The 18,238-nt window shown below is 40.0% G+C and overlaps 1 protein-coding gene across 1 annotated transcript in view; it reads left to right on the top strand.

Annotated features, from left to right (window-relative positions):
- Positions 1–10,660, top strand: part of KCNQ3 (potassium voltage-gated channel subfamily Q member 3) — a 204,186-nt gene extending 193,526 nt beyond the window's left edge. The window contains exons 13-15 of the mRNA XM_040588673.1: positions 1,073–1,171; positions 2,951–3,035; positions 4,308–10,660. Coding sequence (XP_040444607.1) covers positions 1,073–1,171; positions 2,951–3,035; positions 4,308–5,045 — 922 coding nt within the window. The 3' untranslated portion in view covers positions 5,046–10,660. The remainder of the gene's footprint in view (positions 1–1,072; positions 1,172–2,950; positions 3,036–4,307) is intronic.
- The last annotated feature ends 7,578 nt before the right edge of the window (positions 10,661–18,238 follow it).

Below are 18,238 nucleotides of genomic sequence, written 5' to 3'. Positions count from 1 at the left end.
TCTTACAGTTAACAGAGACGTAGTCAACATAATTAATAGCCTTTATGGGACAATTAATCCCTGCTTAAACCAGATGCCTTCATTTGATCAGTTGACTCTCCCTTACTCTCCTCCTACAGTCAGACAAAAACAGGGAGGTGAGGCCTACTCATTGTGTCTATGAATAATGAGATGCTGTTGGAGACATTGACTACTTGGCCCAGCAATGCTTGTGTGCCTAGCAAACGTCTAGCTAGCTTTGTGAGGTTTGCCTTGAGCTTTTTTTAACTTTCATTTCCAAAACTCCGTGGGGCACCATGAAGCCATGCAATGTACCTGCACGGATTACCTGGTAATACAGGTCACTGGTCTGTGGGCTGGTGCTGACTGATAACCTGGTAAGTTTTCTGTGCGTGCTGAATGAACAGAGGTTTGCTTGCACCTGAGCAGTCAGATGTGCCAAATGAAAGAATAGATTGATAAGAGTAAAAGAGTAATTAAATGTGCTGGAGCCACCCAAACAATCCTTTCGGTTATCTTCCAAATAAAAAGTCAAGCCAGATTCCTTGTGAATCTTCATTTACGGTTATATTTTTCAAGCCAAAAGAATAATTAGTAAAGACCAAAAATAATTACTGGTAATCAGGCACAATAGCAGCTAGAAAGTAGCTGGTTTATGAAGATTATCAGGAATTTCCACCTTTCACCAAATTCTAATTTTCACTATCCAGTGCAAAGCCTGATGGGTGTCTCCTGACATTTCTAGGAGCAGCTGTTATTGGGAGTTTTTTTGACAATCACACTACTTAATTCCTTTGAAAGAAATGAAGTCATGTGTTTCAAACGTCAAAGTTTGGAAACAGTGAGCTAGGTAATTATTTAACTACCATGAAATTACCAGGTAATTACAATTCAATGTATTGATTGTGGACCCAGAATAGAACAAACACGTCATGACCCTCAATATATTTCCAAATCAAAATGTGCTTCTTTTTTGAATCTTTGCTACTGTTTGCTGCAGAGATGCATAGTATTTGCTGTCATGTGTTAGCATTTGGAGATGGACTTAAGCAGTTGCACTTTTTTTTTTCAGAGTAGATATGATTTTTACACCTGGACCTCCATCTACTCCCAAGCATAAGAAATCCCAAAAGGGAGGAGCTTTTTCTTACCCTTCACAACAGTCTCCCAGGTGAATTTTTTATGCCTACTATTTTGCACAGAGCAAAACAGAAATAAAATGTTCATTCGTACCAATAAGCATGACCTTCATTCATCCAGCCAGTACACTTTTCTAGTAATGACACTGAGAGGATATGTTGCTACAAGATCTAGATGTGTAAATGTTGAGCCAGAAAGACATGAGCTTCCCTAAGAACAATGTATGATGGAAATCTAAAGTTAATGGCTTCTTAATTGTCTAGCTCATCTTCTCCAGTGTTTGGAAATCTGATTTTATATGAAATACATATATTTGATTACTGATGTGCTGCATTTATAACAATCGACTAGTAAACATACTTTAAAAAATCAATAAAAATCACCAATAATTTGAAGTTAAACCAGCTATCTTCCTGAAGTAGGAAAAAGTTTTGTTATAGCCCCCCCCCCCAAATGGCAAGCTCAGAGTTTTAATGATGCTTCCTTTAAACCAATGATTGGTGAGAATTACTGAAAATAAATTGCAATACCAGGTTTTTGGGTGTGAAAGTTACAGCATGTTATTGGATTGCTGCATTCCTGGTAGCAAGAATTCAGTAATAAATGACATTTCTTCTGTTATTTACAACTATCAATCTGTCAATAAATACCCATGAAGAACCACACAAGACCATCAACAATCTGTCCCCAAAGCTGTTATGGTTGCTTAGAACAAAAGTAATCTTACAGAAGATAAATTAACTTGGCTCTATCTGCTTTATTCCACCCAGTGAAAAATCTAAAAAAAAAATGTAATTGTGAAGACAGAGACCTACATTTATGGAAGAGGCAAAGATCATTTGGGAAACAAAGCAGATTGCAAAATTTGAATGAGCCCATACCACCAGTAACCCAATGAGCAAAATCTGACATGTTTTAGTTATAATTTTCACTTTAGTAAGATATATTCACAGCTATATTTTGAATTTTGTCAGAAAGAGAACTGGACCTGTTAAAACAAAAGTTTTAGGGTATATTTGATCTAAGTCATGTTAAAGAACAAGTCCTTAGAAAATGTTTTTCTAGACTTCGACATAGGTTATAGAAAGACATAGATTCCTTTGAGGTTGGTTTGGAACATCTTGATAAAGATTTAACTTGATAATGACCATTCGAGATCCCATGAAGTTATAGGTCAAAGTTCTTTAGTTAATCAGAGATCATCTTCTTACCTCCAGAAGTTAGTCCATCTGATACAGTAGGGAAATTATATAGGCAGTAGGAGATTACATAAAAGAAAATTTATCCTACGATCTACTCTAAATCTCTAGGCCAGACCATCTCTTTTCATCATTTCCAGTCTCGGTCACTTACTATTTGGCTGAAATTGAGAAAAAACCCCAAACACTTCAGCCTTGAAATTCAGGTTCAGTCTTCAATGACACTAATTATAAAGAATTAGATTTTAAAACACATGGCCATCTATAAAACGACTATCTAGACTATCTCAACATTTTTCACAAACGTAAATTATTCTGCTTTCATTTTAACCTTTTTGTTTGCTTTTGATTTTTCTTAATCTTTATCTTAATTTTGAACCAAAATAATTTAAAATTAAAAATACAAAATACAATTTTTTTAAAAATGCATCACATAGAATAGACTTCTGCTCGTTTGTGTGCTAAATAACTAAATTCAGTCTTTTCTTAAATGGGGCTCCAAGGAGCTATGTGACTATAGCACCAAGTTGGTAATCCTGTTTTCTGATATGAATTACATAGTGTGATGCAAAGAAAAATTGAACACTAATGCAGTTATTAATTCTTTATAGAAATGATCCATATGTAGCCAAAGCATCTACAGCAGATACTGAAGACCAAAGTATGATGGGCAAATTTGTTAAAGTTGAACGACAGGTATGTAATTTCATGACAATGATGGAGGCTGAGGTGCTTGTACAGAAAAGATAAAGCTGACATAAATTCTGAATGAGTCTTTGGCTGATCCAGGCAGATTTATATTATTAGTGATCAAGACTCACTCGGATCTTGTACTAATATTCACAAAACTATGTTGTTAGATTTTCGTGGTAGAATTTAATTAACTGGGAGGTGTGCATTTTGAATCTTATTGAATGAATATCATTGTATATGGCAGCAAGACCCTAACTGTGGTGTTTAGATGGGACCTTTTCATTCCCTTAAGCTCCATACTCATCAGGTTTGATGTTTTGTTGTGAGCATCACCTTCTTTTGCAGAGTCTGGCACTCAAAATGATTGCCTCCACAGGTATTTTTGGGGCCTCTTTGTGCATTCTAACCTATTGCTTAACAAGTAAAGACCTTCTGATTTTTAAAAACATAGCTAAGTAAATGGAGGCAAGTGACATTGATTCACATTGATTCCTTTCATGGAATGAAAATGTTCAGGCACAAAGTACTATCAAAAGAGAAAGGAAATTGGTCCTGATACTCAACCTTGATGTTGTGGCGTAGTGGAATGAAGCTGGGCTAATTAGCATTGATAATATACAGCTGTGGGTTGGCTTCAGAGGCAGCAGGTTGGCTGATGTAGATAAGGTGCAGGTGTGGCTGGTTAAGTGACGTGGTAGAGCAATGAAGGGAGAGCAGCTGAGGGAGAAGAGAGAGAGGAAGACACAAGAGAGACACAACACATGCCCTGGATGAGTTGAGATAAGGAGAAGGTAGCAGAGGGACTGGCATGAAGAGTATGCTGGTATGAGGTGGTAAAAGACCTTGTTGCGGCTTGATAGTTTGGAGAGTGCTGTGACATTGTGGGACCATTAAGAGTTAGAGAATAGGTCTGTGTGCAAAGGTAATTCCATCTGTTGCATTTTTGGTAACAGCTGGTTGCCATGTGGTACCAAGACTTTGGTCATAATGTTGTAGACTGCTGTTGGATGCTGGACTGCCAAATACCCAGCAACGCTAAGATTTTTTTTTGGCACATTTCACAGGGACAGGTTTTCTTAATTGAGGCAGTTAAAGGATAAACTGGCATCCACTGCAGTCCACCTTCCAAGGGAAAGTCATGATTGTCCTATAACTACCTTCATGACCAATAAAGATGGCAGCACACCATTGCTGGGGGCAGTGCATGTATGGACACATTGACTCTTTTGTTGAAAAACTGACTTGAGACAATATCATAACATTGGTATTTTTCAGGTTAATGACATGGGGAAGAAACTGGATTTTCTTGTTGATATGCATATGCATCATATGGAACAGCTGCAAATACAAGTTGCTGAGATAAGTCCATTGAAAGAAACTGCTTCTCCTGCAAAGGAGAGGAGAGAAGAAAACAAATATTCTGAATTAAAAACAATAATATATAAATACACTGAGCAGTGTGCTCATGAAACTCCTTACAACTTCCAGCAGGTTCCAGTCAACAAAGTCAGTCCTTATGGTTTCTCAGCACATGGTCATCCGACTCATCCACAACCTTTATCAATAGGTGGGCAAAACTCTGGCAAAGTGCAAGCCACACCTTCCTCAACTTCACATGCAGAAAGGCCAACAGTTTTGCCTATATTTACATTAATGGACTCCCAGGTTAGCTACCACTCTCAAGGAGACCTACAAAGCCCTTACTCAGATAAGGTGTCTCCAAGGCAGAGAAGGAGCTTCACAAGAGACAGTGATACTCCATTGTCCCTTCTCTCCGTCAACCATGAGGAACTTGAGCGCTCCCCAAGTGGCTTCAGTATCTCCCAAGACAGAGACGACTTCCCCTTTGGCCCCAATGGGGGATCAGCATGGATGAGAGAGAAACGCTACCTAGCAGAGGGGGAAACGGACACAGATACTGACCCTTTTACACCAAGTGGCTCCATGCCTTTGTCTTCTACAGGAGATGGGATTTCAGATTCAATATGGACCCCTTCAAATAAGCCAGTTTAAAAGTGCGTGTGGGGGCAGTCACTGGTTGACTTCTCCATGTAATGTAAGCATACTTTGTATATCTCACTTACTCTACACCCAAAGCTTACTAGTTCAAAACACCGATGGCTGCATAAGATGCATGTGATATTAGTGGTAGTCATTCTGCACCATTTCATACAATTTACTAATGCAGTTTTTTTCATGCTACCAAAACTAAGGAGCTTAGTTTTGAGCATGGTTTGCATGACTTTGCCCTATATAAATGGTACAGCTGATTTCTTCTATGATACATATCTATCTGATACTCTTCAATACAACAATGGTGAACTTATAACAGGCAAGATATGGTGGTCCTTGCTCCATTTTGTGAACAGAGCAGCAAAGTAAAAATATTCTCAGGAGCAATATCCCTTTGCGGAAACAATGTCTGAATCAATTTTCCAATATAAGTAAATCAATCTCTAACTGACCTAGCCAAGAACATCTAATATTCAAAGCAGGGAAAAAGCTGAGTCAAAGTAAATGACCTTACTGAAACGGTTTTTTGAACTAAATGTTTCTCATGTGATCTCTTGTACAACTACCTGTGAAATACAATGTCGAAATGAAATTAAGGGTAGTACTTAAAATTATCTAAGCCACCTCCTGGGACTGGTCATGTTATTTATTTATTTATCGTAAAGTGTAAATATAAATCCCTCAAACTACTTTGAAAATCTTCACTAGTGTTTATTAAATTGCTCAAAGCATGACTACAATGCTATTTTGTAGAAAGCCTTTTGCTAAACCCATTTGCTACTTCTGGGGCCAAATTTTTTTTTCTGTTCCAAAAATAAGTTTGTTCGCTGGAGGAAACTCCAGGTTTATATACTCTATTTCTATTGATTAAGTAAGCTGCATAATGTAACTGTGCCTCAGTTTCCCAATCTGTTAATTGGGAGTTATACTTCCATACATATACACAGGTTGTAAGGCTCAATTCACTAGTATTTGCCAAGCGCTTTGAGGTTCTCAGATGTGCCGAGTATCGCTATCCTGTTCCCTGGGAGTTCCACAATGTGGGATGCTGCCAGGTTCTGTTTCTCTCTGTTTACTGTTTCTCTTGGAAATGGACTGCTCCAAATCCATGAATGTGTGCCATATTTAGGATCAATGTATGAATAAATAAATACCCTTTTTTTCACCTGTCCCTGAGCAACAGAGAGATAGGTATGCTCCCCAGGCCTCAGCCAAATATTTTTTCATAGGAACTGGAAATTGTGTTGAGGGAGACCAGAAAAACAATCCAGCCCACTGGGAACAGGGCAGAAATGAATCAAAGATCTCTCCACTACAGTGGGAATGTAGTATTTATACAGCTGATGAAACTAGCCTGTCCAGATATCCTATGCAGGATTCAGCTGGTGTCAGTCCAGATGTCCATGAAATAGCATCCATTTGATGTCAAGTTCGATGGCTGTGCACTCTTTACAACTGGCAGAAAACTATTCAGTATTGTCAGTGAGCACAGGGTACAAGAACCAAGGCACACATCATAAAGCTGATGAGATTCATCTCATCTTTAACTCAGTTACCTACAATGAAAAATTTCTGCCAACTTCCAGGGGAGCAGAGGGTGACTTGCTTAGATGCCAGATGATCAGAGACACCCACAGTGAGTGGGAAGGCTCTCACCTTACCCCACTGATCCAAGGTACAGCCTGTCTGCTGTGGCTCATGTGCACCTCCTGTTGAGATTGACCCCTGTCACTCCACACAATGGCTTTACCACCATGGCTAGAGCACTGACCAACAAAGACACAAGGATCTGGCCCACGTAAGATGTTAGAAAGTGGGCTTTCTGTGGTGACTGCTTGTATTATACTGCAGCTGCACAACTGAGCATCCTTGGCACATCCAATCAGAGCACAAGAAAGGCATATGCTTTACTGGGCTTCCCAGTATTTATTGGGCATTGCACAGGCCTGGACAGAGTGTGCTTCAGTGGAAGATACCTTGTTGGGTTTTGCCCAGCGTAGTAAATTTCAAGTTTGGTTCCTCAGTATCGTGGACATCTTGTAACAGTCATTCCATCCAGGGAGCTTCTATTCTCTTCCAGATGTAGGCTTTCATCTTCACTGTTTATTGTCTATTTAAAGAGACATCTGAAGGATTAGGATCTTCTTGCTTTGTCTGCTTCTTCAGCTAAATCATGGTACATCCTTCTGGGACAGATCTTCAGGGAGAACAGATTGCTGTGGTTACATGAGTAAATGATGCAGACCAGTTACAGCCTTTGAAGAGTGGGCTGAGTCCATGGGGCTGTTCTGAGGCCATTAACTATGATGGCATGAAGCATAATTTTGGTAATTACTTAATTGACAAAATGGCCATTGACCTGAAAGATAATCTCTGTTTTGTTTCATGGGTAGACCTGAAAAGAATAAAACCAGCTGATGAAAGTGTAATTCATTATAATCTGGCACATTGAAAAGAATTCTTTGGCCATCAGTGATTCTTGGAAATACCAGTACCTGCTGCAGGCTTTCTAATATAGTAATACATGTCTGTGGCAACTTGTAAGATTTAACCCTCACATGGCAACAGAATGAAGAAGAATGAAAACTGCTTTTAACATTGCTAGACGACTTCTGAAATTGTTGTAAGTATATACTAGACAAACCTGCTTCACTTTTCTGATATGTCAAGTGCCTGGCATCCCTACTGATTTCATTCAAGTTTGCCCCTTCCTAAAATGTTTTCTAGATCTGAGCAACCAAAATCAAGGCAACCAAAACCCAAGTGCAATCTGAAAAATTTGTTTGTGAATCTCTTTGATGGTGGCTATGCCACACAGTTCCCTGCCCGGTTCCCACTCATATTTTTCACTTCATGTTTCTAATCTCTCCCATGCCAGGTCATATAAAGGGAATCTTTTCTCAGTATCAAACCTGGCTGAAAATCTATAAATTACCTCATTATAAAGGTATGTTCATTCCAAGAGAAAATCCAAGCAAGGGCAGAGACTTGAATGAGCCTTCACCTGCACACAGAGTGCAGCCCCAGAGAAAGTGGGATTTGGGCTGCTCTGCACTGTGTACACTTAGCAGCTGAACTTCCTTCAAATTAGCATTTTCTGTGGTCTGTAAGCACCAATGAACTATATGCAGCTTGAAAACACTATGCCAGGTATTTGTAGCCAAATCCTGAAATATTTAATGATGTGCTAACTGGCCAGATAGGGTCTGCCTCTTCTTAAAAGGCATTGGTAGTAAGCTCAGCAAGACCCTCTGCAGTGGACATCTCTGGGTCCTCTGGAAGAGACCCAAGAAGAGGGTCAAGGAAGGTCTGATTAGCTTATTTTAAAGTTTATTTTTTCAAACACACTTCTTTGCATTGAGACCAATCACTGCTTCATTTAGAAGGGTGATGTGCTTCGCAGCCCTCTGCCTCCTACATCATCTGGATTAAAAACAGGGTGTGCATCTGTTCTGCTGTGTGTGCTGACAACAGATACATGTCAATATGTCACCAGCCAGGTGAGATCTGGAGATCATTCCTGATCTGGGATGTGCACACAAATTTCATCACACTCCATTTCAGGTGCAGTCCAGGGAGTGCATCAACCTTGGAACTGCAGTTTATGTGCCTGCCACAGATGCTGGACAAAACAAAATAAAGTCTCTGTGATTATAGGCCCTGGCAACATTTAAAAGGTCAGGACCTGTTTTGCAGAATAGGTTCACCACATACAAGGAATCATTATTCACAATTTCATTTGAGAGAGGCATCTGTGATACTGGTACTCTTCATACTAGGAGTGGATTTGATTTATCCCTTCTTCCATTTCTGTGTGACATCTAAGTTTAACAGCTATAAATTTTGTTTGGGTCCAATCTTCCTAGGGTCTAGACTGACACTGCCACTTCGTTTACATATGATTCATGTTAAAGACGATTAACCACTGGAACGGACTCTTCGCTGACTCTTAACTCCTGCAAGTGACCAAGGATTCATTTTAGGCCTTGAGATGTTTTTCGTGATCAGAACATGTGGGGCTTTCCTCTGGTCTCCTTGAAGTCAGTAAGAAACATTCTCAAGAAACACTGGGAGCAGGACTGGGTCCTAATCTGCCTTTATTTATGAATCCCCTTGTGAAAGACAGCATTGATGTTTTTCTTAGCTACATTTTTATGTGGACTTTTCAGTCCCTGATGAATGACACACATCTGGAAGATTTTGAAAAGGTAAATCTGTGTGTACATTGTATGCCTCTCTGCAGCGTTATTATCAATCCAGCTTCCTCACTTTAGATTCAAACTGAGAATATTTCATTTTTTAGATTCAAACTGAGAATATTTCATTTTTAGATTCAAACTGAGACTATTTCATTAAGGCAGATGTAAATGTTTAGTTAATATATGCAGGTCTAGAAAATGTGGTTTATGCTCCATTTAAGAAGTTGATCCTGTCAAAAAAAATCTGGTCAGGTAATGGCAGTTGTCCTTTCCTTGGCTTTTCTCTGCACTGAATTAATCCATCTGGCTCCTATGGAAATAAAATTCAGCACCTGTAGAGATTGATTGAAAAATCCCTAAACTAACTTTGGCTACATTTGCTCTGTTTTTATCTGTAACTTTGCTGCATTGTTACGGTTCAGAGTGGAAATAATTTTAAATTTTTATTCTTCAGATTGTGGCCCGGCAGTGCCACAGACTAATTCCCACCTGAACCCGTGCATAGCGGGGCTCCTGACTTGCGGCCTTCAGGCAAGCACCGTGGTCCAATCAGTTTGCAAGTTCACAACCTAAAGCAATCAGAAAATGCAGATTTAGGAGAAAATTCAGCCCTGCTGGGAACCCAGTTGATGCAGGGGTGTCACATCTGCTTATATAAGAACTGGATTTGTCCTGCTTAGTGCAGAGCATGTGAGAAAGAGCTGGATCTTCATTCCTTGCACCCCACAGCCCCCACCGCTAAGCTTTACGTCCCTAAGAGCTGCAAGCCTGAATTTTCTACAGCACCTCATGAATTTGGTGTGATACGGCTTTTTCATGAGCCTAGCTGAATGTGGGCATTCACTTTTGAAGACCATTTTCAGGGGTGCAGGGGGAAAAGGGGCCATTTTCAAGTGTTTTCAGCTGGGCACTGTGGGAATGAAGATCCTGGGTATCACTATTGCTTCTGATTATTTAGGCTGTAAGATTTGATCCTTCCCAATTCAGCTCTTAGTAGCTTCCCTCTGAAGTTAAGTGAAGCAAAATACTGAAAGTGGGATCCTATTTCCATTCTCAAGGATACGCTGAGACTGAAGGTTACATAGCCAACTGCATTTTGTTTTCTAGTTATGGCATCTTATTATTACTAGTATTTGTGCCTTGCTCACTGAAATTTTCTCCATGCTACAAAGATGCTTTTCAGATTCTGGCTGACAAGGGAACACAACTTTTATACAAGTGGCCTTTAGTGCTCTTTATAATATTATTTATTGTAATTTTTAAACTGTATGTGTAATTTATATTCTGGCACTGTCCAATATTTGAACAACTTTAATATGTTTATTTCAATATATTATGCAAACTACTTCTTAACTGATTTTTTATGTTCTGTCTTTAAAAACTGCACCACTTATTAATAAATAGAAATTTCAATTATGATGTGGAGGAATGTATTTTCATTTCAATTGTGATAAGCTTCACACATATTCAAAGGAATGCCCAGGAATTGTTGAATTGGAATGCCAAGTTCTATCATTTTTTTCCAAAGATCAACAGTATTTTTTTAAACTAATGTACTGAAGTGTGGAATTCTGAATCTCATGGGTTCTGTTTTCCACACAGCTCTAAGACTATGCACAACACTAACATCTTCTTTATCCCCTACAGTTTTTCCGAGGCAAGCACAAAGGTACTTCATATGTATTCACAACCTTTTATAGCCCATACTACCACACATTACCATTACTGATTTAGCAGTGTATGTCCCAGTTGGAATGCATAGCAATTGCGCAGCACAATTGGCAAAAAGGAAACATTGGGAAAGACCCTTTTGACTTCATCTGTGCAGAAGTGAGCGCATAGGTACAAGTAGGCTTTACCTGGCTTCCACAGCTAGTTCTGTGATAATGTAACACAGAGCAGATCCCATTAGTTGTGACATCTTTTGATTTAGTGGCCATGTAACTTACATGGCTTTGATCATATGTGTGTGGGAAACTGAAAACTAGGGAAAGACACGTTCATATTAGAGACATTAATGTGCTAAAACATTATGATGAAGTAGCACACAAAATATGTAAAGAACATAGTAATGGCACAAGGCTGCTCCGAATATCCTCTGCAGGGAATTTAATAGCTGGCAAGCGGGTTAGGTTGGGATTCCAGTTGCCTGAATTCTGTCCCTGGTTCTGTTGCTGCATTTCTGTGTGGTCTTGACCTCACACCTTCAGCTGTCTCTCCATCTTCCTGATGTGTAAAACCACCAGAAGGCACTGGCCTCCCAGCAGCACTGTGGGACAGTATGAACTATTTAAAATGTCTTGCCCTCCTACACAAACAGGAGAGTGTTACTGAGAAAAAGTAATAGCAAACATCTTTTCTACAAAGAGTTCTGCTTGTAGTTTTGGCTGAGGATAGCATTTTAATAGTATTAAAAATAATAATAGTAATAGTAATAATAGTAGTAGTAATGATAATAATATTAATGACAATAATAATATTTATACATGTGTGTGTGTGTGTGTGTGTGTGCGCGCGCGTGTGTGCGCGTGTATATATATATATAAGGTATGTAGTTGTTTTTTTCTCCTAGCTGCTGGTTTGAAAGTTGCCATGTTTCCTTGGAAAAGGCATGGAGTGTGCATGCACATGTGCACAACTAAATTGCTTGGCTTGGAGCATTGCAGGAGGATCGGGGTGTGTGGAAGGAGAGGGGCATTCTAACAGCCTGTCTGGCTGTGTGGGTTTGATTTCCCTCAGTGACAACAGTCGCATAACAGTTCAATATCAAGTCGAAGAGACTAGTTTCTGTTCTTGTTAGAGCCCTTTTGCAATGAGTGGAGGAAAATCAGCACTTTTCAGAGCATGGTCCAGTCAGTCCTATATCAGATGACCCAGACTACTTCTCTCAGATGACGCCTGTCTCTAACTGACATCTTTCTTAACGATACAGTTGAACATGACCAGCTTGGACAAAACTGTATCTTTCAGAGTTCTAAACAAGATGAGATTAATCCTGTCTGATCAGTTCAGAGAGAAGGCTGAAGGGTAATTGTCCTGAATGAGACAGGAAGAGAGCATGTGAAACATCACCTCTTCCCAAAAAACACAGCTGGATCCAGTAAGACGTTTTTAAGGCATTCCCTGTGGCTTCATCATCATGATTGCCACCAAGGAACCAACTATGCTCAACACTTGAAATGCAACCTGAAAAAAGGTGTCTTAAATTTCTGTGGTGGGTAAAAATTTATTCAGCAGTTATTCCAGTTTCTTATCCCACTTCTATATCCTCGTAAATTGGGGAGTAACTACAAAAATCATCTAATACTATAGCATCCAGTTGGGGTGGTTTTGCTTTTTTGTTTTTTTTTTTTTTTTTTTTTTTTTTTTGTTTTGTTTTTTTTTACATGAATCAATTTCAATAGGATCAGTGCCAGGCTGTTACAGCCAAGTTCTATCATTTTTTTCCAAAGATCAACAGTATTTTTTTAAACTAATGTACTGAAGTGTGGAATTCTGAATCTCATGGGTTCTGTTTTCCACACAGCTCTAAGACTATGCACAACACTAACATCTTCTTTATCCCCTACAGTTTTTCCAAGGCAAACACAAAGGTACTTCATATGTATTCACAACCTTTTATAGCCCATACTACCACACATTACCATTACTGATTTAGCAGTGTATGTCCCAGTTGGAATGCATAGCAATTGCGCAGCACAATTCTTCTGCAAAGAAAAGCAGCCAGCCACAGCCATGACATTTAAGTGAGTATTTCACAGACACAATAGCTGAACCCCTCAGCTTTTGTTCACGTGAACTGAAATATATTGCATTAAAATTTCCCCTTGGCTGTCACCCAAATACATAAACGTGCCAAATCACTGGATTTCAGCAAGGCGCTGGGTCTGATCTTTTAAGAAATGGATTCTAAAACAGGAACAGGATGTGATACCTATCCTCAGGGAAAGTCCTACATATATCCAGGCAGTTTTCCCCTCCTGTAGGCTCTGCTTACATCTGTACAGGACTGCTAAGGTTGTGTACAATTGTCCCCTGCTTGTGCAGAGTAAGACTAAGACTTAACAGTTCAGAAAGGATAAATATCAATAGATCCAGTATGGCACAAGCAACAGTGTCAGGAGTGGAAGTTTCTCTGCGTATCCTGTTTCTTCTCAGGATCTTTTGATTTTTAAGACTTTTCAGACAAAACGGTCTCTTGATTAACATGAAGCATCCTCTTGGATGACAGAGAAGGGAAGGAATCAGGAAAGCCAAGTCCCATGGCACAGAGAAGCAGGAGAGCTAGACTGTCTTTAAAGAAATTTCCCTCTAAGATGATTTTTTTTTAGTCATATGGTCCTGATGACTGGTAGCCCCAGTGGGCTTAGGAGGGCACGACAGCTTTTCTCCTGCTTCCTTGAGTCAGATGCAGATGATCAGCAGAATACAGACCAGGGATCAAGAAAAAAAAGGAGATGTAAGATGTGCTATGAATGTTTTGGTGAGTTTGTTAGGATCAGTCATGTGTGTGACATTATATCAGGAATAACAACACTGGATAAATCATTAAATATTTTCTAAGTTCTGGATGCTTCAACTTCTCTGTATTTAATCAAAGCTTTATGAGTATCTAGATTGACAAATGCAGAGTGCTTGATCACTAACTGTCATCTTTGGAGGCCCTGAAGAAGCAGTGCGAGGTATTGCACAGGTCTGTAAAAATCTCATGGGATGTATATGACATGCAAAGAAAGCAAAACTATTGGGACTGCACCACAGATGAACTGGTTTTGAGATTCAGTATATTCCCTGCAGTTCCCATTTTGTTTTATAGACAGGAAAACAGAGCTATGCAATCACTGGCACAGCAATTGTGCTCACTGTTTTTCTGGAGAAATATTTACACTGTGGATGAACATTTGGTGGCACAGCTCTGCAGAGAGATGACTGCGATGGCTTTATTCTCTTCAAGACTGTCCAATGAGTATATGTCAATAAATATGCTTTGCTCTGCCAACCCAGGCAGCTCACCTGTCTCTGCTTTCATTTTTCTTGTCCCAACATGCCAACAAAATCGCTGAGGGATGGAGTCTACTCAGTTCTTATGCACTTAATGCATCTTCCATGGGGCAAGCAATGGCAATCTTCAGTTGATTAAATTCTGGGTGCAGAAATCTTGGCCCATTTAAGAAAAAAAAAAAAAGTGTTTCTGAGAAGCATCGGCTTCCTAATTTTCCAGCTGAAGTGAGTTTCTGAGAAGGAATATGGCAAAAGCATCTCATAGTCCTTTTCCACGCCAGCTGTGATAGATTCATGCCTATTGTCACTACATTTTTTTCACAATTGCCTCTTTTCTTTCTGTCTCTTTTCATTTCCTCCCTTCCTTAAGAATGTGCTTGAATTCACAAACGTTTTACAATTTCAGACACTTTAATGAAAAATGTTCGCTACTTTAAACAAATAAATATACAAAACATTCTTACTGGAAACAGTCAAACTGAATGGCTGTAGAGTTTAGTGCTCATTCTTTTCAGAAGGTTTTGTGGTGTTAGTACCAATTTTAATTAAATATTAATGAAAAAAGATTAAAGAAAAGATGTTATGAAGGACAGGATTCATTTGCAATTCTGCATAAATCTCCTGAAATAGGAAAGAAGTTTTATGAGCTGGAATAATTAATGTTTATATATGTAAATACATATTTGAGATGCAACAAGGCTCAGTGCCGGGTCCTGCACTCGGGTCACACCAGCCCCACACAGCGCTACAGGCTGGGGCAGAGCGGCTGGGAAGCTGCCTGGGGGAAAAGGCCCTGGGGGTGGTGGCTGACAGCCGGCTGGGCATAAGCCAGCTGTGTGCCCAGGTGGGCAAGAAGGCCGACATCATCCTGGCTCATACCTGAAACAGTGTGGCCAGCAGGACTAGGGCAGTGATCGTCCCCCTGTGCTCAGCACTGGTGAGGCCGCACCTCAAATATCTTCAATTTTTGGCTCCTCACTACAGGACAGACACTGAGGTGCTGGAGCATGTCCAGAGACGGCAGCAGGAAGGGTCTGGAGCACAAGTCTGCTGGGGAGTGGCTGAGGGAACTGGGGGTGTTCAGCCTGGAGAAAAGGAGGCTGAGGGGGGACATTACTGCTCTACAGCTACCTGAAAGGGGGTTGTAGGCAGGTGGGGGTCGGTCTCTTCTTCCAGGTAACAAGTGACAGGCTGAGAGGAAATGGCCCCAAGTTGTGCCAGGGGAGGTTTAGATTGGATATTAAGAAGAAAAATTCACCAGAAGGGTTATCAAGCAGTGGAACGGGCTGCCCAGGGAAGTGATTGATTCACCATCCCTGGAGGTATTTATGGGACATGTAGATGTGGCACTGAGGGACACGGTTTAGTGATGGACTTGGCAGTCCTGAGTTAATGGTTGAATCTGATGATCTTACAGGTCTTTTCCAACCTAAAGGATTCTATGATTTTATTTATCATTCTCCTTTCAGGAGATGAAATTTTGTTTATTCTTCAGAAAGAAAAGTAACAAAGAAACATTATTACACTTAGAGAATTGTCCTTCATGAAATTTTTGCAGAAATAAATAAAATATAAATAGAAAAAATATTGCTAACGTGAAATGACATTCAGATTTTAAAAAAAACTTTATAGAATGAGTACATTTCTTAATGAATGTAATATCTTGTAAACTGTAACAGCAGCAGACTAAGGGAGAAGTGTTGAATTATAATCAGGCTGTTTCAGAAAAAAAATGTAATATACACAGCCAATAATTTTATAAATAAAGTTTATTACACAATTACTCAAAGGTACTTTCATGGAAGTGTTTGCCATAGTATAATCAAGTGTAACTGAAGATAAAGCCTCAGTTCTCTGAGGCAAGCTTGGATTAAGTTTGCTTGTTTGTTTGTTTTGTTGTTTTTTTTAAACAGTGCTTCACTCTCTATTGCATGTTAGCATCTGATGGGAGAGAGGCACAGCTGAATATGTGTTTTCCTACATATGAGACAGATAGGTTTGCAAGATGCTTTAGGTACTAGGGGATTCCATGTGGCGCAGCCCATCCTTTAGGGCAGAGATGGTTTATACCCCAGCCAGGGAGATGGGTAGTCGTACCTGAGGACACTGGCAGACCAGGACAGAGCAGGTGGGAGGGGATGCTGGCTGCTGACTCTGGCTCAGGTCACAAGAATGTATGGCTGGAGCCCATGCAATCACTACGTAGAAGCATGTGTCTAAAAGGTCTAAGAAAAACACCACAGGGAAGTATTAGTGCATCGCTTCCACACTGCTGTCAGACAACAGAGTGATAAAGCACCAACACTCAGATTTGTTTTCTCCCTCCTTTCTAGGACTTCATGCCACACTGTCCTCTCTCTTACAGACAAATCACAGGCATTTCACTTGAACGTGTGTTTATTTGAATTGCGTTAGCAGGGATTTACTCTCTATAACCTTCAGCAAATTAATGCATTTACTCAGTAAATTATATGAATTATGTGCCTATACTGTGTTACTAAGAATATGCGGAAAATGTCTTCTTTTCTTGTTCTGGATTTTGGGATACTAGTCATGGACACAGTGCTGTCACACAAAGAGACACTGGAAAAAGGAGGCACGTAAAGACTATACTCCTGAGAAAGCTACTTGCTCAGAGTGATGCTCTGAGTGAGAACACGGCATTGTCCCCAAGAGTCAAAGTTGGGGCTGAACAATAGCCCCCTCCCTGGTCACCTGAGCATTGCTCTGCAGCTGAGGAAAGTTAAAATTACAGAGTCCCAGGGTAAAATGTAGCATGAGGTAAAACCTGCTGAAAGTCTAATTATCCCCATAGCCAAACATCAAACGGTTGGCACTGATCCCAGCACACACATTTTCCTGGCTATACCTGGTTTTGTCAGCTGTTACAGAGAGGACTTTCATCCCAGCCTTCTTGATGAGATATTGAGCAACTGGTAATTAAATCAGTAAAAGTAAGTCTTGTCAAAGAAGAGGTGTTTCCATATTCCTCAAGCTGCAGCTTTTAGTCACAAGTCATGAAAATTTTCCTTCTACCACGCCAGTAACCTCCATATAGAATTAGATCATTTTAGATGCAATGACATCCACTGGATAATGTTTTTTCATGAAAGGCAGAATGAAAGAAAACAAAGGTAAGGTTGTGCATGTGTGTGTACACACGTGTGTGAGCATCATATTTACCAGCTGTAACTCTGGTAAATGTGATTGCAGTTGCCTTCCAGCTTCTGAAGTTCTTGGAGAAGGCAGGATTGTAGGACAGAGAGACATAGCCCTGCTACATGCACAGCATGATCTCGTAAACACCTTCTCTGTGGGAAACCAGGACCCCCAAAACATATGACTGAAACCCCAAACCAGCAGAATTACTTTCTGGTGTTTGCCACGCTGGCAGGTTGCAGGGTTTTTTTTTAGGTGTTGCAGTTTCTTTATTCTTTGGATAACATTACAACTTTCTTTGCCTTAGCTAGTGGAAGTGCAAGTCTGGGACAATGCGATTAAACAAAGGCAAGTGACAACAGAACAAGCCTGTTGACACACTAGTTACTCAGGCAATATCTACAGTAATAAATTAAGTAGTGCTGGGGAGCCTGGCAACTCAAGTGTTCATAGTATTTGTAGGGCCATGACATTGATAGGACAATCTGGGAGTGCTCCTGACCAGTAGCTCCAACCTTTCCCAAGCTGGACCATTCCCAACAGGCAGTGTGTATGCAGGCATCCTGTGCATCAAATCTGCTGGCTCCTCTTTATCCTCTCCCTTTCTAAGAGGGGGCAGAATATTTGTGTCTTGAGGCTTTGTGCAGCACACCCTAAAGCACTTTTTATTTCATAGACTGACTGTGAATCCATTTAGGTTTCCTTTTTTTAATCGCTACAAAGTTTTGAATTACTTTGCACACTGAAGTGTTCAGTGGCTTATGATAAAATTACTGAATGGATGATTATCTGCTTTTAACAGTGTTGCACCTAAAACTCACCGGTTTCAGAGGA

Source organism: Falco naumanni, chromosome 3 (assembly GCF_017639655.2).
Source record: "Falco naumanni isolate bFalNau1 chromosome 3, bFalNau1.pat, whole genome shotgun sequence".
Classification (NCBI taxonomy): domain Eukaryota; kingdom Metazoa; phylum Chordata; class Aves; order Falconiformes; family Falconidae; genus Falco; species Falco naumanni.
Note: the sequence above shows the minus strand (reverse complement) of the source record. Positions and strands in the feature narration are given on the sequence as shown.